The 21,831-nt window shown below is 40.8% G+C and overlaps 1 protein-coding gene across 1 annotated transcript in view; it reads left to right on the plus strand.

Annotated features, from left to right (window-relative positions):
* BOD1L1 (biorientation of chromosomes in cell division 1 like 1) overlaps positions 1-21,831 on the plus strand; it is a gene marked incomplete at both ends in the record, with an annotated part of 59,627 nt that overhangs the window by 12,448 nt on the left and 25,348 nt on the right. The window contains 9 exons of the mRNA XM_080697272.1: positions 1,155-1,769; positions 2,287-2,436; positions 4,413-4,579; positions 6,688-6,799; positions 7,634-7,772; positions 9,392-9,464; positions 11,746-17,815; positions 20,189-20,253; positions 21,505-21,589. Coding sequence (XP_080553398.1) covers positions 1,155-1,769; positions 2,287-2,436; positions 4,413-4,579; positions 6,688-6,799; positions 7,634-7,772; positions 9,392-9,464; positions 11,746-17,815; positions 20,189-20,253; positions 21,505-21,589 — 7,476 coding nt within the window. The remainder of the gene's footprint in view (positions 1-1,154; positions 1,770-2,286; positions 2,437-4,412; positions 4,580-6,687; positions 6,800-7,633; positions 7,773-9,391; positions 9,465-11,745; positions 17,816-20,188; positions 20,254-21,504; positions 21,590-21,831) is intronic.

Here is a 21,831-nt window from a genome sequence, read left to right on the forward strand (position 1 = left end):
CCCCAGTACCACCAAAAAAAAAAAAAAAAGTTTCACTATTTAGCTACACTTTTGAAAATATATTTACTTTAAAAATCACCCCAATTTTTTTTCCCTCGGCCCTGAATCTTCTTTTTTTTATTAATATTTTTTATTGGTGCATTGTATTTATATATCATAATGGGGTTAAAAACTTGTGTGGGCATTAATGCACATATCACACAGCCAGCCCCCACCCAGTCCCCACCTCACTCCCTCCTCATCCCTCCCTCCCATGCTTGGTTTAGTGGTTAACTTCAATATGAATAAATATATCATGTGATTTAAAGCATTTCCCTCTCCCCACCTCCCATCCCCACAGTTAGGTTGTCTTATTTGCTCCTCTATAGGATCTCTTTTTTCACCTGGAGTTCCTCCTATGACCCTATTCACCCTAGCTTTCATATATTAGGGAAAGCATCCGATTCCTTACTTTTTGTGACTGACTAATCTCACTTAGCATAATGTTCTCAAGATCCATCCATTTTCCTGAAAATACTGCAATTGTATTTTTTTTTATGGCTGAGTAAAATTCCATTGTGTACATATCCCACAGTTTTGTGATCTATTCATCTGTTGATGGACATCTTGGCTGGTTCCACAGTTTGGCTGTGGTGAATTGTGCAGCTATGAACATAGATACTCATGCATTAGTTTGGTAATTTGGTTTCCTTTTTTTTGGGTAGATACCCAGAAGTGGTATTGCTGGATCAAATGGTAGATTGTTCCCATTCTTCTGAGGATTCTCCATACTGTTTTCCAGAGTGGTTGCACTAATTTGCAATCCCACCAACAATGTTTTATAGTTCCCACTTCTCCACATCCTCGCCAGCATTTGTTGTTTGTGAAAAATCACCCACATTTTTCAATTGGCATAACATTATTTCTTTTTTTGAGATCAATATAAAGTGATGAGCATTTAGTAACAGTGATGTGTGTGCATGTTAATAATTAAAGAAGATATTATTTTTCTGTGCACGAACTTAACCTAAGATTTGCTGTTGTCCTTCCTAAAATACTTTATTAAGGAGCTAGTAAGTTCTGAATACGTATACAAGCGCTGGTTCCTGAAAGCCTAAAGGAAGAATAGTCTCTGTAGAGCATAAATTTCCTCTAAACTTTGTCTCTTCTCTAAGGTGTTCCTGTTCCTGGGCCCAGTGCTAACGTAGCCAATGATGCCATGTCCATCTTGGAAACCATAACTTCTCTTAACCAGGAAGCTAATGCTGCCAGGGCTTCGACAGAAATGTCAAATGCCAAGACTGGTGAGAGACTATCGAAAAAACTTTCATCTCAGCCAAGCACTGATGTAAGTAATGAGAAAGAGAAAACTTCAGAGGACATGGCTGATAAAGAAAAAGCTACACCTGACTCTGGAGGAGAAGGACTGGAAATGGCCCCAAAGTCTGAAGAGCCTAGTGAGCTTCCTTGTCAAGCTGAAGAAATTAAAAATCACACAAAAGAGAATAATAGCTTAATTCCACTAAATAAGGATGTTCAGCAGGAAAGCAGTGACCAAAAAAATAATAAATCAATTGATAAAAGTGAAAAGAAACCAGACAGCAATGAAAAAGGAGAAAGAAAGAAAGAAAAGAAGGAAAAGACTGAAAAGAAGTTTGATTCCTCAAAAAGAAGTGAAGATATACAAAAAGTGAAAGATGAAAAACAACCAAAGGACAAAGAAGAGAATTCAAAGCTTCCTTCAGAAAAGAGTAGTTATAAAGCAAAAGCCAGTGAAGGAGCAAAAGAAGGTACAACAAATTCAGAAAACATCTGTAGCAAGTTAAAGTACAGAGTCTCCCTTTTAAAAGGGAAGACGGGAAGTATCACATTCACCTTCAGATTTTAATAAATTTGTTGATACTTGTATTCAAAACTCTAAAAGCTTTATTCTCAAGAGAGCAATAAACATTGTATTATAATTAAGTTACATACATTATTTTAAACAGCTTACATCATAATGCATGATAATTTTTAAAATAGTAGCAAATATTTTAGTTACTTAAAATTTACTTTTGTGTTTGTCATTTATGTTATAAACTAATCATTATTTTTACACTATACTAATTTTCCTTTCTGTTTTTTGGAAACAGCTTATTACCTACAAGTACCTATTTGGGTAGCTTTTTTTTTTTTTACCAATTTGGTAGTTTAATTTTTTTGACATGTATTTAAAAGCAAAAAACTTTAAGTGCAATTTCGGAGTTGGGCTTTGAGTATGTTCTTATAACAAAGTGCTTTATTTTCTGTTTTCTTTTCTTCTTGGAGATTGCTCTTTGATAGATTCAGATGTGGATGGACTTACAGACATCACAGTTAGCTCTGTCCACACCAGTGACCTTTCATCTTTTGAGGAAGATACTGAGGAGGAGGTTGTAATGTCCGATAGCATGGAAGAAGGAGAGATTACATCAGATGGTAAAGCATTTTACTTAATAATGTCTTGTGGAGTTTCTGTTAAACATTTTTAAATTCTTTAACCTAAAAGATAGTATAGTATAGTGGCAGGAACATGGGACTTTGTAATTGGAAGGCTTCTGAGTCCTACCTCTAAAATTGAAATTGAGCAAGCTTGAAAATATATTAATCCTCAACAAGTCTTGGTTCTCCATCTCTTAACGCCATGCCCTGGGATTACAGTTAAGATAATGTATATTTTGTGTGTGTATGTGTGTGACATTAGGGGAGTATAGCCTACACGATCACCCACTTTAACTGTATAATTGCTCAGGCGTCCCCAGGGTCATCCTTAGATTTGATAATTCACTAGAAAGATGTACAAGTCTTACCAAAAGCTGGTGTATTTGTGTTTACCAGTAATAACAGTTAAGAGACACAGATTAAAATCAGCCAAAAAAGTGCATAAAGTCGGAAAAATTCCAATTGGAACTTGGAACTTTCACAGTTGTCCTCCATGTGGAGTTGCGGGCAGATTTACTTCCTTGGGGTCTGTGTCTGATAATAGACAGAATGTCAGCAACCAGAGAAGTTCATCGGCACCTTGGTGTCCATATTCTTACTGGGTTCCAACATGTGGTTATTGTTGACCACCCATGTAGCTGGTCTCAAACTCCAGCCTCTCTGGAGGACAGCAAACTGAAACCCAGGACCTCAGTCCCCATCCTACGTCACATGTTAAGCTCCAATCAGACACAACATTTCCAAGGCTTAGAGGTGACTCCCAGAAGCCATGTGGGAAAGGCTGAATTCTTTATTATACAGTTCGTTTTCCAGCTAACCCTTCCTAGCTATTTCCTGTGTTCCAGAGACTGTGTTAAGGATCTTCTGTGTAATAACTCCTGCAGGTCCTGCCACAGCCCTGCACTGTAGGTGCAAATGAGTAAGCAAAGCCACAGAGTCTTGCCCACAGCCACGTAGCCATAGAATACCCGTGCAGAGTTCAGACGCAGGGTTGTGCATTCGAGTCGTACTGCTCTTTACCCCAGGTTTAAGTTCTGTCCTACAATTTTTAAGAAAGTGAAAAATATTGTGTTGGGATATAACTCAATGGTAGAGTATTTAACTAGCATGTGTGAAGCCCTGGGTTTAATCCCTGGTGTAGATAGGTAGATAATTAGATAGATAGATAGATAGACAGACAGACAGACAGACAGACAAGACTGAAGTTTATCTGCCATTGCCTATAGATAGCATCTTATAAATTTGCTGCTGGCTGTGGATAGGTTACCTAGGGAGCAAAGCAGGGAAAACAACTTTCTAAAACCACAGGTGTTTTTCTCAGGGTTTGTTTTTTTTCCATGAAAAGCTAAGTTACCTATCCCAAAAACCAAGAGCAGCATTTCCTAGTTTATCATGTCTGTCCTCAGGAGGTCAGCTCTGTAGTGCCCACATAGGTAAGATGCTTCTCACCCCTTGAACACTCTGTTTTCTCTACCATAATCAAAATTCTAGTACTCAATTCTTTTTGATGTCCTTTGAAGTGTTTTTAGGCAGAACTAAACTTTATGTGGATGGGATCTTTTAAAATTTTCAACTTTTGGATTTTCACATACCAACATTTTCGCTTTTGTACTTACAAAAAATACTTTCCTTTCTTTCTTTCTTTCTTTCTTTCTTTCTTTCTTTCTTCTTAGGTACTGTTAATGAAAACCAGGGACATTCTACCTTTGAGCTACACCCCCAGCCCTATTTTTTATTCTTTATTTTGAAACAGGGTCTCACTGAGTCACAAAGGGCCTCACTAAGTAGTTGAGGCTGGCCGCAAACCGCGATCCTCCTATCTCAGCCTCCCAAATGCTGGGATTACAGGTGTGAGCCATCATGCCCGGCTCCTACAAATACATTTTAAACTAGTATTGATACTGCTTTTGCTCCTTGTACAACCTAATGTTGATTTGATTTACAGATGTACTCCTCTATTGACTTTCTTTCAGATGAAGAGAAGAACAAACAGACTAAAACAAAAACCCAAACTAGTGATTCTAATGAAGGAAAGCCAAAAAGTGTGAGGCATGCTTATGTTCACAAGCCATATCTTTACTCCAAGTACTATAGTGACTCCGATGACGAACTTACCGTAGAACAACGAAGACAGTCTATTGTAAGTGCAATCTGATTTGTTGCTCTTTTGGCCTCCTGGATCAGGGTAGCAAACTTTAATACACTGCGTGCACAGTGATGGCATGCATAAGGAGCAGAGGCATGCAGGCCCTGCCTTCCAAAGGTGTTTGTTTCATTTATTAACATAAGAGAGAAGTGGCAACAATGTTCCTTAGTATGGAAATATTTGGATCAGTATAGATCAGGTCATAGAAAGATATGGTATACAGCTATTACCAAAGTATGGTATAGAGCTGCTACCAAAATATTCAGAGAAATTTAGTCCATATATCTCCTGGATTTGAAAATGTTTCCAGTTATAGAATGTTCCATTGAAGTATAAAAGCTTGTTAAAGAATATTTCTTTACTTTTTTGTGTATGTGTGTGTGGTACTGGGGGTGGAACCCAGGGGCTTTCTACCTCTGGGCTACACTCCCAGACCTGTTTTACATTTTATTTGGAAACAGGGTCTCACTAAGTTGCTGAGAGCCTCACTACGTAGCTAAGGCTAGCTTAGAACCTGTGGGATCCTCCTGTCTCAGCCTCCCAAGCACTGGGATTACAGGTGTGCACCACCACGCCCTGCTTGTTAAAAAAGATTCCTATCTCACAGTATGCGTATATCAGTTTGAAATTGGTTTATAATTTAAGAAAAATTAGCCGGGCGTGGTGGCGCACGCTTGTAATCCCCGCGCTTGGGAGGCAGAGACAGGAGGATCGCGCAGGTTCGAAGCTAGCCACGCGCGCTGGCTTAGGAGACCCTGTTTCCAAATAAAAATGTAAAAATAGGTCTGGGAGTGTAGCCCGGAGATAGAAGGGCTTCCAGGAACCCCAGTACCACCAAAAAAAAAATAATAATAATAAATAATTTAAGAAAAATTAAAATAAGAAAAGTTAGTACATCAAAATGCAGATAGTGGATAACTTTACTTATAGGCTTGTCTCTTGAAAAGGTCACATGGTTAGGAGTTGTCCCTGCTTAGGATTTTGGTACTTTGATTTTTAGCTCTAGGCCAGAAAGGATTATTGGGAATGACAGAGCAACTATGAAATTTTTCTAGTTTAAAATATGGCACAAAAAAGTCCCAAGTCCAAAGCCTGAGTCTGAGTCCCAAGAGTATAACCATCAAGTCAAAACTGTTGTAGAACCACCCTGGCGGGTCCAGCCCATCAGCGGTGGGGGCTGAACAGGATGGTGGGTGCCGAGCAGGATGGTGGGTGCCGACGGCTGGAACAGAAACACACCAGCTGGGAGTCGTGTCAAGCAGGATCTCGTTTATTTCTCTCACGCAACCCAATTTAAAGCAAAAAACCGCGAGGGGAATTTCCAACAGGAAACTATTCTAACCTATCAAGCTAAAGGTCACCCTTGCATGTGCAAAGCACATGATTTGCAGCCAATCATTATCCAATGCACGAGGGGTTCACGAGCACGGAAGGAAGCATTATTTGAGCCAATAAGGCTCAACATTACCAAATTGTGCTAGCCGGGGCAAGGAGAGTAGTTACGCCCTCCGTATCCGCTCGGCGCTATTTGTTGCAGGCTCATTTATCGGAAGTTCCGGCGGTTGTGCATACCTGCGCTCGCTACATGTAGCTCATTGATCAGAAGTTCTGTCAGTCGGTTATGCAGACGCCAACACCCTTGGCGCTACATGTCATCAGGCAGTTGAGCAGACCCCAATATCACCCCGTCACTCAAATCTACATTCTGACTTTTTCCTTCTTGTACATACTTGCTGCTCATTGATATTTTCATTGCCATCTCTTTATTTGAAGCAATCAGTTTATTAAATAATCTTTTATCAAAATAATACCTTTCCCATTCTGTTAACCAATAGCATTCAAAAAGAGTAATGGAGAATCTTCACATCTGTCACTTTATTCTTAGGATAGCTTCAAAATTGAGACACACGTATATACACATATATACATACACTCACAAATGAATATGCATGTATATTCACATGCAGTATACTCGTATATGTACTTTTGTAGATCCTGTTAATTTGTAAGAACATCGGAAGGAGAAACTAAGACATTTTCCTAGTGCCTTTGAGAGTATGTGCTTTTGCCTGATAATCAGTCAGGATATTTTGTGGTTTCAGGCTAAAGAAAAAGAAGAGAGGCTTTTAAGAAGGCAAATTAATAGGGAGAAACTTGAAGAAAAACGAAAGCAGAAAGCAGAAAAGACCAAGTCTTCTAAAGCCAAGAGTCCAGGTATAGCAGGTATCACTTTTATTATTTTAAACTATCTAATGTACTCCTTTTTTTTTTTCTTGTGGTACTACAGATTCAACCCAGAGGCATTCTACCTTTGAACTACAGTCCCTAACCCGCTCCAGCCCTATTTAATTTTTTAGGTTGAAACGGGGCCTCAGTAAGTTGCTGAAGAACACACTAAATTGCTGAGGCAAGCTTCAAACCCAAGATCCTCCTGCCTCAGACTCCCAAGTCCCGGGATTACAGGCTTGTGCCACCAGGTCACTAATACTCCATTATTTTCTAGTTATTCTTACATCACTTATGACATCACAATATAAAATGAGATGATGTATTTTCATGTATGAAAGATTTCCTTTTTAATCCGATCGGTTTAATTGTTTTTATATTTTTGTGTGTAAACTAAACATCCTATAGGGTGCCAGCTTATACTCCTCATGTGTTAGCAGTTTATTTTCCATTAATGATAGAACGAATTATCACCAAAAAATGAATTATTAACACACACGTCATCAACCTTTGTAGCTGTTATTAATGGAATTAGGCTACTGTCTGTGTTAACTTTTTGGGTGCTGGGATTGAACCCACGACCCATGCTGAACACATGTTCTACAATTGGGCTATACTTCTACCCAGTCCTTTAAATGAACATTTATGTGAAATACTGTATAAGATAAAAATGAATTATGTTATGTTTATTCCAGCACAACTTAAGGATCTTAGAGCCATTTTGCATTTTTAAAATAATTATAAAGCCTTCATAAAAATAAATATAACACTGTCTGTAAAAAATTTTCTTCTGAAATCATTTACTTACTGTTTTTTTCCTAGGCAAAACTAGTGTGGACTTAGAAGAATCATCAACAAAGAGTTCAGAACCAAAAGCCCCTAGAATTAAAGAAGTCCTTAAAGAACGGAAAGTTTTAGAGAAAAAAGTAGCCCTAAGCAAAAAGAGAAGAAAAGATTCAAGGTACATATTTTATGTGGACACATTGAGTTGTTACACTTGCTGCTTGACATGCTTTCAGAAGCAAGGTGTTGAAAATGCAGGAAAGACTGCTAGAGGTTTAACTCAGTACTGAGCTCCTAGCTGGCTATGGGGGCTACACCTGTAATCCCCTAACTTGGGAGGAGAAGACAGGAGGATCACAGATCCAAGAATAGCCTCAGTAACTTTGTGAGAAACTCAGCAATTTAGCAAGCTCCTGTTTCAAAAAAAAAGATTGGCTGGGCATGGTGGCGCACGCTTGTAATCCCAGTACTTGGGAGGCTGAGACAGAAGGATCGCGCAGGTTTGAAGCCAGCCTCAGCTACTTAGTGAGGCTCTCAGCAACTTAGTGAGACCCTGTTTCAAAATAAAATATAAAATGGGTCGGGGGTGTAGCCCGGAGGTAGAGGCCCCTGGGTTTTATCCTTAGGAACATACACACACACACACACACACACACACACACACACACACACGGATTGGAGAGATATCTCTGAGATACCATGCCCCTGCCCCTCAGTTAAATTCCCAATACCAAACAAAAGAAAATAGTAAAGCTCATGCCTAGCGTGTGTGAGACCTTGGTCCCAGGGTATTGCACATGCTAGGCAGGAGCTCTGTCGATGAGCTTCATTCCCAGCCTTGCTTGTTTGTTCTCTTGGTTATTGTGATACTGGAAATGGAACCTAGAGGTGTTAATTATAATACTGGGAATTAAACCCAGGGGTGTTCTACCTTTGACCTAGACCCCCAGCCCTTTTTATTCATTCTTTATTTTAAAACAGGGGCTTAATAAGTTGCCCTGGCTGGCCTTAAACTTGCAGTCCTCTGCTTTAGCCTCCTGAATAGCTGGGGTTACAGCTATGTGCTTCTCTTTTAACCCTGCATTATCACTGTTAATTCTGTAAGAATTAGTAAACCAAAGCTGGGCATGTTGGTGCATGCTTGTAATCCCAGCATTTGGGAGGCTGAGACAGGAGGATCGTGGTTCGTGGGCAGCCTCAGCTACTTAGTGAGACCCTTTGCAGCCCACTGGGACCCTGTTTCAAAATAAAAATAAAATATAGTGCTGGGGGTATAGCTCAGAGGTAGAATGTCTCTGAGTTCCATCCCCAGGACTGGGGAGAAAAAAAAGGATTAGAAAACCAGACCCTCTTGAGAGTAGCCATGAGGTCATATGAGCTATAGATACAATTTTGCTGTTCCGTCTAGTCACAATTGTATGAATAAATCATAAGCGTTAAGATAACTGAGTCAATTATTTACAGAATTTGTTGTCAGATTTATTATTATACTTCATTTCTATTGATCTGACTAAAAAATGCTGCCTTGTTTACTCAAAGATGCTTAGACTCCAAAAGCAAATCTAGCTCATACAGTATTCTTAATTTTTGTTTCAGGTACACTTGCCTTTAGTACCCAGAGAAGTTCATGATACATTAGGGATTGTGTTCTCCTCTGTTGCCTAAGAAGAGGACTTAAAGTGTAACGAGTATCCATTTCTGATTCATGTGTTTATAGTAAAGGAAAGCTGTTTTTCTGCTTTGCTGAGAAATTCTTACCTTCGATTTGAAGCTCATATTTGGCTTTTTCCCCCTTAGGAATGTTGAAGAAAATTCCAAAAAGAAACAACAGGCTGAAGAAGATTCCAAAGAATCCCTCAAAACAAATGAGGTGTGTCTTAAAAACCCCATTCAGATGTTCTTTGGTTAGGTGTGGAAAATTTAGTCCTTTGTATTAAAACTTTGAGTGTAATATGCTCTTTTCCAGGTTAAATAAGAAATCCCTCCTATTCAGTGTTCTTGAATTCCCTTCTATTTTGGCGTGAGTGCCTCACTTTGATGAGCTGGTTTAGATGGTCTTTTATCTAGATAGTAGTTCTTCTTTTCCTTCCCCATCACTGTCTTTCTTATATTAGCAGAAACAAAATTGCCAGTAATAACTATGAGAAAGAAGAAAGGATAAAACTAAAATTCCTATACCATAGCAAATTATCTGTTTTACTATTTCATTTATGTCCATACATAGATTTTTTTAAATTTATTTATTTATTTTAATTTGCAATACTGGGGGTGAAACCCAGGGGCATTCTACCTTTGAGCTACACCTCCAGCCCTATTTTTTTTTTTTTTTTATTCTTTATTTTGAAACAGGATCTCACTGAGTTGCAAAGGGCCTCACTAAGTAGCTGAGGCTGGCTGCGAACTGCGATCCTCCTGTCTCCACCTCCCAAATGCTGGGATTACAAGTGTGTGCCACCACGCCTAGCTCATGCATAATTTTTTTTCATACGTAATTTTTAAAGTGAAAGTAATCTGGTAAAATGTTTTTCACATTTTACCCATTTTGCATTAACTTGTAAACTTCCTAATTGAGCACTTAGGTTTTATCTAAGATTTGGTTGCTTTAAATAATATAAATATGTGCAGTGAATACATTTTTTCCATTTTTGGTTTATTTTCTTGGGACAAACTTTGGCAATGAGTTTAAATCCTATTGACACAGCCATAGTTATAATTGTATAGCTGAAATATCTTACCATTTCCAAGGGAGAAAATTAATAATTTAGCGAGTGTTTATATCTATTAAATTTTTATTCAGAAATTACAGGCATATTTAGAAATAAGTCCTGATGTTTTACCAGTGTATCTATAAATATTTAACTTTATTTGAAAGTAAATTTGTATAGGCATTATCTCATTTATTTTTATTTACATTGTTTAGAATCATTTATTGTAAATTATGTTAATAAAAGCTGTTTTTTCTTTGAGAAATTTAAATTTAAAGTAATTATTAAGGTTTTTGCTATGTCTTGGTCTCTATATTAGTAGAAGTGCATAAGTCTTTGTATTGAAATTTAAGGCGTTGCAGTTATTAAACTGACCCCAAAGCACAAGAGGTCTTTCTGAGGCTAGGACTTTGGCCCGCCCATTATTTAAAGAATAATTATAACTAAAGTCAGCAATTCTTTATCTGAGTGGGCTTAGTCAGCATCTACTGATTAATGTTAATACTTGTTCCAGGCTAGCCTTTGAGTTGGAAAGGTTCAGATTTTATGGTCTCTCAGCGTCTTCCCATGAATACATAAATATGTACCATATATACGATATTGTTCCTGTGAGATGTTATATACATTTGAAACTTTATAAGTAGTATATTGTACAAGTAGCCTCAATTTATGTTTTCTGCAAATGATTTGAGTTTCTAAATTGAAATATAGGAAGCCTTTATTTCAGTAGAAAATAAATTATTCTCATCCATATAAATAATGTCTTTAGAATGAAAACATTAGAATGTCATTCACTCAGCTTTTGTTTTTAAATAGTGGGCATTAGTGGTCTCTAAGAGTTTAAATTTGAAGAAAGCCTCTGGAAAGCATGGACAAGTATTAGGAACTATAACTAGTCTTTGCAAAGCTGCCTGCAGTGTAGTGGGGGAGTGCTAGAAACCAGCACAGGATGATCTAAGCTCATTCCTAGCACAGTTACTTGCTGCCTGCGTGTCAGGTGGTTTGTTTTTGCTGAGCTTCCACTTCATGATGCATACAAAGTGATCGATAATACCACGAGCTCTTTCCCAGGATTAAGTGACATGCCACATGTACATGAGCACTCGACATATTAAGGGAAGCCAAATATTTAATTTGAATATAAAGATTGATTTTGGGGTGTGTGAGAGAGAGAGAGAGAGAGAGTGTGTGTGTGTGTGTGTGTGTACGTACACTAGGGGTAGAATACAGAGAGACCTTCTACCTCTGGACTGTACCCTCAGCCTTATTTTATTTTTATGTGGAAACAGAGTCTCGATAAGTTTCTGAGAGCCTAAGTTGCTAAGGCTAACTTTGGACCTGCAATCCCCCTTCTCAGCCTCCCAAGTACAGAGATTATAGGCGTGCACCAACAAGCCCAGTCTTGATTTTGCTATTTTTCACATTTTAATCTTTATTTTCTTACAGCATGGTGACAAAGAAAAGGTGTCTTCTTCAAAGGAGCTAAAGTATGCTCATGGAAAAAGTGAACCGAGTAAACCTGCCCGGAGACTTTCTGAATCTTTGCATTCAGCTGATGAAAATAAAAATGATTCCAAAGTAGAAAGAGAACATAAAAGACGGACTTCTACCCCCGTTGTAATGGAAGGGGCACAGGAAGAAACTGATACCAGAGATGGAAAAAGACAAGCAGAACGCTCTGAAATTTGCACAGAAGAGCCCACAAAACAGAAAAGCTCCCTTAAAAATGAAAAGCACCTAAAGAAAGATGACTCTGAAATACCACATTCAAAAAGCCTACTTAAGAAAGACGTGAAATCCTCTAAGGAGAAGTCTGAAAAAGAGAAGTCTCTGTCAGAAGAGAAATTGTCTATGAAACATAAATATAAAGGGGACAGTACACATAAAACAGGTGACGAGACTGAACTTCACTCTTCTGAGAAAAGTTTAAAAGTAGAGGAGAATGTTCAGAAGCAAAGTCAACAAACTAAGCTTTCTTCAGAAGATAAAGCTGAACGAAAAAGTAAGCATAGGAATGAAAGGAAACTATCAGTTTTAGGCAAAGATGGAAAGCCAGTTTCTGAATATATTATAAAAACAGATGAGAATGTACGTAAAGAGAACAACAAAAAAGAAAAACACTTGTCTGCTGAAAAAACTAAGGCGGAGCACAAGTCAAGAAGATCAAGCGATTCTAAAATTCAGAAAGATTCTCTAGGTTCCAAGCAACATAGTATCACATTACAGAAAAGAAGTGAAAGTTATTCAGAAGACAAGTGTGATACAGAATCCGGTAATTTAGATAGCAATTTAAAGCCAGAAGAAGTTCACAGGGAGAGACGAAGAACAAAGAGTCTGTTGGAAGAGAAGCTTGCATTGAAGTCTAAATCAAAAGGTCAAGGTAAACAATTAAAAGTCACTGAAACAGAACTACAAGACAGTGTCACAAAGCAGTCAAGCACTCCAAAGCCAGATAAAGAGAAGAACACGGAAGAAAGTGACCCTGAAAAACAACGCAAGTCTAAAGTTGAAGACAAACCTTCGGAAGAAACTGGCCTTGAACCCATGTTGGAGAGTGCTGCTTCCTCAGCACATAGTACACAGAAAGACGCTGGTCACAAAGCTAAGGTACCATTGACAAAAGAGAAATATAAGGGTGAAAAAGATTCAACCTCCTCCAGGCTCGAGAGAAAGTTAGCAGATGGGCACAAAAGCAGAAGCTTAAAGCACGGTAGTAAAGACATGAAAAAAAGGGAAGAAAACAAATCAGAAGACAAAGATGGAAAAGAAATTGACAATAATCCTGAAAAGACCAGAGGGAGTGGTTCAGTCATAGAAAAGAAACTGAGTCGGAGGCTATGTGAAAATCGAAGAGGAAGCTTATCACAAGAAATGACCAAAGGAGAAGAAAAATTAGCAGCAGCCACGTTGGGCACTCCCAGCAGTTCCTCCCTTCATAGACCAAAAAAAAGTGGTGATACCACATCAATCCCTGAACAAGAGCCAATGGAAATTGATTCTGAGGCAGCTGTTGAAAATGTACTTGAGGGATCTAAAACCCAAGATAGTAGCAATAGTTGTTCTCAGCAAGACACTGACTCTGAAAATGTCACAAAACAAAAAACTGCCACCACAGTTCTAAAGGATGAGTTAAGAACCTTAGTGGGAGATTCAAAAGCAGCAGGTGCAACATGTAAATCAGGGCGTGGGACAGGAGTTACTAGCACTGCTGAAAAGCACGCTGACCATAAAAGCACCTTGACCAAGAAAGCGGTTATCCAAAGTGCTACATCTAAACCAAATCCCAGGGAAAAAGAGCCCATTCAACAAGGAGCTCATGAAGTGAATGTGGACTCTGAAGCCACTCATAGAATGCTCCCTAGTGCCCCTTCAGAAAGTGATAGGCTACCGAAAACCCCCAAAAGCACAGCCAGGACAGCAGAAGATGTTGCTCAAGGAGATGCCGCTCTCGAACATTCCACAGATACAGACCCCTCATTGCCCTTAGGTTCTGTGATTGCCATGTCTCCGAAAGAATCTCCTGACTCAGGCACAGTTCCTCTAGTTGACAGAAAAACTGTTTCAGAAGGTGGCACAGCCAGCACCTCCTTTGTGGATCACACTGATATCCCTAACCAAAGTTCGGCTATAAGAAAATCAGAAGTCCTCAAGACAAGTGACAGCAAAGAAGGCGGTGATGTTTCCACAGTAGTTGCACCAGCGAAAGCAAACTTGGCTAACAAGAAACACATTCCAGAAGGTTACCAGGCCACTTTATCAGACAGTAAAGAAGGCAAAGTAAATGCAGGTCTTGCTAGCAAGTCAACAGTCATGGTAGTGGAAAATGAGAATGTTAGCAAAGAGGGTGGCTTGGTGGACCTGGCCAAGAAAAAAAAGGAGTTGAGTGCAGAGCCTAGTTTAAAGCAGACAGTTAGTGCTACAGTGGAAAATGGCAAGAAGGATGGCTTTGCTGTTAATGTTGTGCCAGGCATGAATACAGAAAAAGATGCTAAATCTGTCGAACTGAAGAATAATAGAGGCCCGGGTGAGATAAAGAACCTTGATGATGAGAAGCGGAGCAGAATCAGTGAGGTAGACACCAGTGCTAGAGGTGACACTGCACCCTCCGTTCCACAGCAAAGGAACGGGAGAACTGCCACTGTGGGAGCAGGGGTTGGAGGAGCAGAACGGGCTTCCCTTGCCAGTAGTTCTGAGGGGAAGAACAAAGGTGTCACCTTAAACCCAGTAAAGGCCAGTGATGCCACTACTACATCTTCAGAAGCAAGAGAGAAGGGGATGGCTCTACCTTGCACCAGCATTGAGGCAGATGAAGGTGTCATAATAGGTGCGCACCCCAGGAACAATCCTTTTCAGGTCGGGGCAGAAGCCAGCGAGTGCACCATTTTTGCTGCAGCTGAAGAGGGTGGGGGGGTTGTCACTGAAGGATTTGCTGACAGTGAAATTTTTCTCACAAGCACCAAGGGAGGAGAAAGTGGAGAGTGCACTGTGGCTGAATTCCAAGCCAGAGCTACAGGCCCTGTTGCTGCTCACACAGTCAGAATGGAAGCCAATGTGAACAGTGTTACGGCAGAGGAAAAAGATGATGCTGTGACCAGTGCAGGCTCTGAAGAAAAATGTGATGGTTCTTCCACTAGAGACTCAGAAATCGTGGGAGGGACGGTTTCTTTTGCTAGTGAAAGTGAAAGTGATGGAGCAGTCACAAGTGCTGGAACAGAAATAAGAGCAGGATCTGTGAGCAGAGAAGAGGTCGATGGGGGCCAGCGAAACAGGACAAGAATGGGACTCAAAAAAGAAACAGAAGGCACTGTGACATGTACGGGAGCAGAAGGCAGAAGTGATAACTTCACTATCTGCTCAGTAACTGAGGCAGGGCCCCAGGAGGAGCGTGTAGTTACAGGAGCAGATGTGGTCCTCATAGATAATGACACGCCGCCGGGAACAAGCACCAGCCAAGAAGGAGATGGTTCTGTGAATGAGGGTGCGGAAGGTGAAAGTGCAGTCACCAGCACTGGCATAACAGAAGAAGACGGAGAGGGCACAGCAAGTTGCATGGGTTCGGAAGACAGCAACGAAGGCTGTGCTATAAGTTCTGAAACCGAAGAAAATGGAGAGAGTGCTATGGATAGCACAGTAGCCAAAGAAGTCACTAATGCACCTTTGATCGCCACAGGTCCCTGTGACGATGAAGGCATCGTAACCAGCACAGGAGCGAAAGAGGAGGATGATGAGGGGGAGGGCATTGTGACTAGTACTGGAAGAGGAAATGAAATTGGACATGCCTCAACTTGCACTGGGATAGGAGAAGAAAATGAAGGAGTGCTGATTTGCGAAAGTGCAGAAGGGGATAGTCAAATTGGCCCTACGGTACAGCATGTAGATGCTGAGGCTGGGGCAACCATCGTGAATGCGAATGAAAGTAACATTGATAGCATGAGTGGTGCAGGGAAAGAAATCAAAGATACAGAGATCTGCTCCAGTGCTAAAGGGATTGTAGAAAGCAGCGTGACCAGTGCAGTTGCAGGGAAAGATGAAGTGGTGCCAGTTCCAGAAGGTTGTGAGGGCCCCATGACCAGTGTAGCTTCTGATCAAAGTGATAGTCATCTCACAAGGAAAGAAAAGACTGAAGATAACTCTATTTCCACTGGCCTGGTGGAGGGCAGTTATGATATCCTTATATCTGGTGCAGCCCCTGAATGTGAAGTTGACCACACATCACCAAGTGAAAAAGAAGATGAGGGTATCATCACCTCTGTAGAAGAAGAAGAATGTGATGGCCTCATGGCTACTACAGTTGGTGATAGTTCTCACCAAGATAGTTTAGCTGGGGGTAAAAGTCAAGGCAAAGGCTTGATGATTTCCACCAGTACAAGTGATTGCACTCCTCAGGTGAGTGCAGTTGTAGGCATGGGAGAAGGGCATTCAAGTACCCTGAGAACTGAGGAAAATATGGAAGGCACTAGAGTAAACCTGGAAGAATTCGAGGCCCCCATGCCCAGTGCAGTTTCAGGTGATGAGAGCCAACTCACTGCTAGCAGGTGTGAAGACAAAGATGAGTGTGCTATGATTTCCACAAGCATAGGAGAAGAGTTTGAAGTGCCTATTTCTAGTGCAACAACCATCAAATGTGCTGAAAGTCAGCAACCAGTTGCAACAGTTGAAGAGGGAACTACAGGTCCAGTCTTGGTAAGCACTGAGGACTTTGAGGTACCTATGCCCAGTGCTCCTACACAAGTTGAAAGTGTTCTTGCCTCAACCAGCAAGGAAGAAAAAGATGAGTGTGCTCTCATTTCCACCAGCATAGCTGAAGAATGTGAAGCCTCTATTTCTGGTGTAAGTGAAAATGTGCAATCTGTTACAGATGGGAGTGCTGTTATTTCAACAAGCTCAGTGGAAGACTGCGAAGGCCCCGTGTCTAGTGCTGTCCCTCGGGAGGAGCTCTGTCCCTCAGTCACACCGGTGGAAGAGACAAGTGACACTGCCATGATTTCCACAAGCACCTCTGAAGGAAGTGAAGCAGTCATGATGGGCGCTGTCCCCCCAGACGAAGACCAAGCCACCATCGCCAGGGTGGAAGACTCTAGCGATGCCGCCATTATCTCCACCAGCACGGCAGTGATGGGTGCCAGCCTAGACAGACACAAGGAGAATCAGCTGGCTGTAGACAACCCAGAAGGAAATGACAGCCTGTCAACTGCAAAAGTGAGCAAGGACGAGGTTCCCATGCCCAGCCTCATTGCTGAGAGTAACTGTCAGTGTCCTGGGCCATTCATAGGGAGCAAAGAAGCGGGCCCCCTGACAGCAGTGAGCACTGAGGAAGGACCCAGTGGGCCAGCGGTCTGCAAGCACTCTATAGAGCGAGGCCAGCCAAGTGCTGTGTGTCCAGGAGAGGAAGACCACCACACCAAAGACTGCCCTGCCCAAGGCTCTTTTGCAGCAGGAGGACAAAATAAGAGCACGTTGCACTTGCTAATTGCAGAAGAGAAGAATGTATTGCTGAGCTCCATTCAGAGAGAAGATGAAAGCCAAGAGGCAGAGACTGTAGAGGGCAGTAGCACAGCCAGCTCTTCAGCAGGATCAGGCTTGGAGACAAGTGCTAACTTACCCACCCCGCTGAGAGGACCAGAACAGACATCTGGACAGATGGCTGAGGACCTCTCTGACAGTATTCACTGTTTGGCAGCTATAAATACCGGTGCTAAAACTGATGACTTACCACCTGTCAGAGATGCTGCCCCAGAGCACTCCCCTCGTCTGCCTGACCAGCAAGGGCCTGAGGACAATTTGAAAGCCACTACCACCAAATGTATTACTGACCAAGAGTCAAAAATTGCTCCTTCCTCCCAGATATCCCCATCTGCTCCAGAGTGTGAGAAGGACTTGACCACACAGAGTGACAATCAGACTGTTGAAGCACCTGCTGAGAAGGCAAAACTCAGCCATGGCACGACAAAGACACTGCCCGGGGAAAGAGCCTCCGAGGAGACCGTTTCTGCTGAACAAAACTTGGGTGACATAGGTGAGAGTCAGTATTTCAAAAAGATGGTTGTGTAACAGTTGAGTATTAACCCAAGTCTTCCAAAATATGCTTTTGGTTCCAGAATGAGAAGTCATTGTGATTTATTTCTTGTGTAATGATGTTGCAGAATAAGTCTTATGAAACTCGAGATTTGACCTTCTCTTTAAAAAAAAAAAAAATGACTGGGATTTAAAAGTGTAAAACAGAGCCAGGCATGGTGGCGCACGCTTGTGATCCCAGCATTTGGGAGGCTGAGACAGGAGGATCCATGTTCGTGGCCAGCCTCAGCTATTTAGTGAGGCCCCCCTGTAATTTAGTGAGACCCTATTTTAAAATAAAGAATTAAAAAATAAAAAAGCAGGGCCCAGGGTGTAGCTCAAAGGTACAATGCCCAAAACATTAAACCTGTTTTCAAAGTGTCAGGACAGAAGAACTAGACAACTGAGGCATAGGAGGTCAGTTAACTGCAAGTTATATGCATGACCGGTGCAAGTTTCTAACGTCTATCTCATCGCCACATTTCTTTTTTTGTTGTTTTGTTTTTTGTTTTGTTTTTTTTTTTTTCTTAGTGGTGCTGGGGTTTAAACCCACAGCCTCACCTAAGATAGGTAAATCATTCTACCACTGAGCTGTACCCCATTCCCTCATCTCCAGACTTCTAATCAAAATTAAGACTATCTTACCACAACACTATGAAATTAGTGTATTTATATAATCCTCGTTTTACAAATGAAAAAATAAGGTCAGAGAATTTTAAATAGTTTGTATGGCACTTAGAAGCCTCTTAGAAAAAAAATACTTGTAACTTGTGAGCCCCAGTTTTCTGTTGCATAAACCATGGATAATGGTAGTATTAAAGCAAGTATCATTTCAGTCCTCACTCAACTAAGGAGCAATTTTTTTTTTGCAGTGCTTTTCTGCTTGTGCTCCCAGTCCCTATTTTTTTTTTTAACTGAGTTTACTGTCTAAATAAAATGATTTCATTTCTAGTTTAGAGTATGTTTGAAAGAAAAAAATACCTATTCCCTGCTGACAGATTTCAGAGAATACTGGTCTTTTATTGTGCATTACACCTTGCACTTAGTAGTCACATCTCCAGTTTTGTTGTTGTTTATGGTGCTGGAGATCGAACCCATGTCCTCATGTTTGCTAGGCAAGCACTCTGCTACTGAGCTACATTACCAGACCCTAAGAATGCTTGTCTTTTAAAAAGAGTTGGCAACTTTAAAGGTACAGTCTCAGTCACCAGATAGTTTACCTGAGGTGGCTACTGTAGTAGGCTCTGGGGCTGCAAAGATAAATAGTGAAGATGAAAAGATAGCTCTGAATCCAGCCATGTATTGTGCCGACATTGGCAGTGGCCCTGCAGTGTGAAGAGTAGTTAGGCTGGGGGAGCACATTGTGTCCTGAGAACTCAAATGGAACAGTGACTAGACTCCCTTGACTTGACTTCACTTTCATTCTGCCTGGATAAATTGTGGTATCTTGGAGTTTTGAATTGAAACTAACCTTAGCTAAGAAGAGATTTGGTCCTGTCCATTTTGAAGACTTAAGAGAACATTGAGTAAAATGTTCTAAGGGTTGAAATAGTAACTTTAAAATTTCAGTGGAATTGGCTTGGAGTAAATTGAGAGCTCTGAAAGTTTTAATGACTCAGTCACTGCTGCAATTGGTTACTTCTCCCTCCTCCCTTTGTTTCCCCTGAAAGAGCAAAAATTGAAGAGCTTTTAGAAGGAAAAAGCCTTCAGACCCTTGGAGAAAGGAAAACTTTTCTCTGACTGTTCAGGTGTGGGGCAGGCGAGAAAAACTGTAGAAGCCACAGCCACAAAGGGACGTGAGAAGGCAGGAGTGGAGAGAGTGAGTCTCTACCTGAGAAAATGCCATTGTCTTTTTTTCTGCCTCAGGCAGACATCTTAAAAATGTTCAGTCTTGCTGTATCAGCATGAGGCAAGTAAAGTCAGTGTTTTCATATATCACCTTTTTTTGAGAATGTACCTCTGTGACTGAGAACACACACACACACACACACACACACACACACACACACACACACACTTGATAAAAGATGACTGCAGAAAAATACTGGGAAATAAGATTTCTCCACAATAATATTTCTTCATTCTTACTGGGCAGCCATCTTACTATAAGCAAGAAACAGAGACTCCCCAAATGAATAAATGGTCCTGGCCTACCATCCAGATCCTTCTCATATGATACTTTTTTTTTTTTATCTTTTTCTATTTGCTATAACATAAACCAGCAAAGGAAGATGGCTTGGTCTTTCAAATAATAACAATTTACTTCTTTTTTATTTAGGATGTTTCCTGAAATCAGATTCTTAAATAATTGTCTTCATGGTTTGAATTTCAGTAGGTAATGAAGAATCTCCACCAAGTCTTTTGGGAGGATCAGAACTGACAGCCAACTTGAAAACTGAGGTATTACTGCTAATTCAGTTATGCTGAGCTGTTAGTGGTAATGTCCATTTCACCCTGTGTGTACTGGGAGAGACAGACAAACAGGTATCTACTACCTATGTATAAGCAGTTTGTCACTCCTGATTTCATTGTACTTCTGACAATTTATATTGTTATTTCCATGTCCTATAGAGGAAGGTGAAGCTAAAAAACTCAGTAACCTTAATAAATAGTGCCATTATCAGTTTCATTGCGTCAAGCCAGAAACCTAGGAGTCAGCTTCTTTTTCTCCCTGTCACCCACATATGACCCATTGCCAATTCTTACAGGTTTCATTTCCAAAATAGAACATCAATCATCTATTTCTACAGCTATTCCTATCATCTAAGCCTCTCATTACACTTCTACTCCCAGTCCAGCCCCTCCTGTAGTCTGTGGGTTACCTTTCATGTTGTTTGTTTTGCTCTACTGGGTAGTGAATCCAGGGACACTGAGCTCTACCCCCAGCCCTTTCTATTTTTTAATTTTGAGACAGGGTCATAGTTGCCAAGGCCAGCCTGGAACTTGGCAGTCACCTTCCCTCAGGCTTCCAAGTCTCTGGGATTATGGGCATGGGCCACCATGTGCAACTATGCAGGTGTCCTTACAACAAAAATTAGGTTCTGTCATTGCTCTACTTAAAATTCTCCATGGCTCAGAATGAAATCTTTGTTTTTGTTGTTGTTTTAAACAACCTGTGTACTTTACACAGTTTAGCTTCCATGTCTCGTTTCCAGCCTGATGCCATGACACGCTGTGAGGGGCAGAGGGTGTACCCCAGGCTTACCCCAGACTGGGGCAAGGGAAATAGAAGAAATAAATGAAATGATGGTGCTAAAGGAGAAGTTGACCAGAAGGGGGAGGAAGAGCTTTCCAGGCAAGGGGAGCCTGAGTTCCGCTCTCTGAGGAGCACCTTGCCGCTCCCGGCAGCTCCGAGTCAGCTGTGATGAGATGAAGCCTGCAGGAAGGGCAGTGTGTGTTCCGCTAAGTTGGAGTTGGTGAGCTGTTGATGGATGAAATAGGAGATTAGATTGGGTTTTCATTTTCTTTTTGTTTCAAAGGCTGGTATATTCATTTTTCAACTTTGTATGAACTTGAAAGTTCATACAAAGACTTTTATATTGTTTCAAGATGCTGAGTTTTTTTCTTTGTATAATTCACTTGAAGCTTGTCTTCCCTATTTGTTGCAAAAACCTCAAGTAACTTCTTTGTATGATGCTCTGGATTTTTTAGACATTTGTGCCTTCAGAGGAAGAAAAAAAACAGGAAATTTTAGCTGCCACAGATAGTCCACGTGGGGAAAAGCCAAGTGGAATGGGTAAGCTCCTTTTAACAGTTGTTCATGTTGTTTTTTCCTTGCATGTATTTTTACCTTCCATTGCATATTAAAATAATAAATTCAGCCAGATGTGGTGGCACACGCTTGTAATCCCAGTACTTGGGAGGCTGAGACAGGAGGAGGGTTGCAGGTTTATAGTCAGCCTCATCTACTTAGTGAGGCCCTCCACAGACTTGGTGAGACTGTTTCAAAAATAAAGAAAAAATAGAGCTAGGAGTGTG

This window comes from Muscardinus avellanarius, assembly GCF_963383645.1.
Source record: "Muscardinus avellanarius genome assembly, chromosome: 6".
In the NCBI taxonomy this organism is placed as follows: Eukaryota; Metazoa; Chordata; class Mammalia; order Rodentia; family Gliridae; genus Muscardinus; species Muscardinus avellanarius.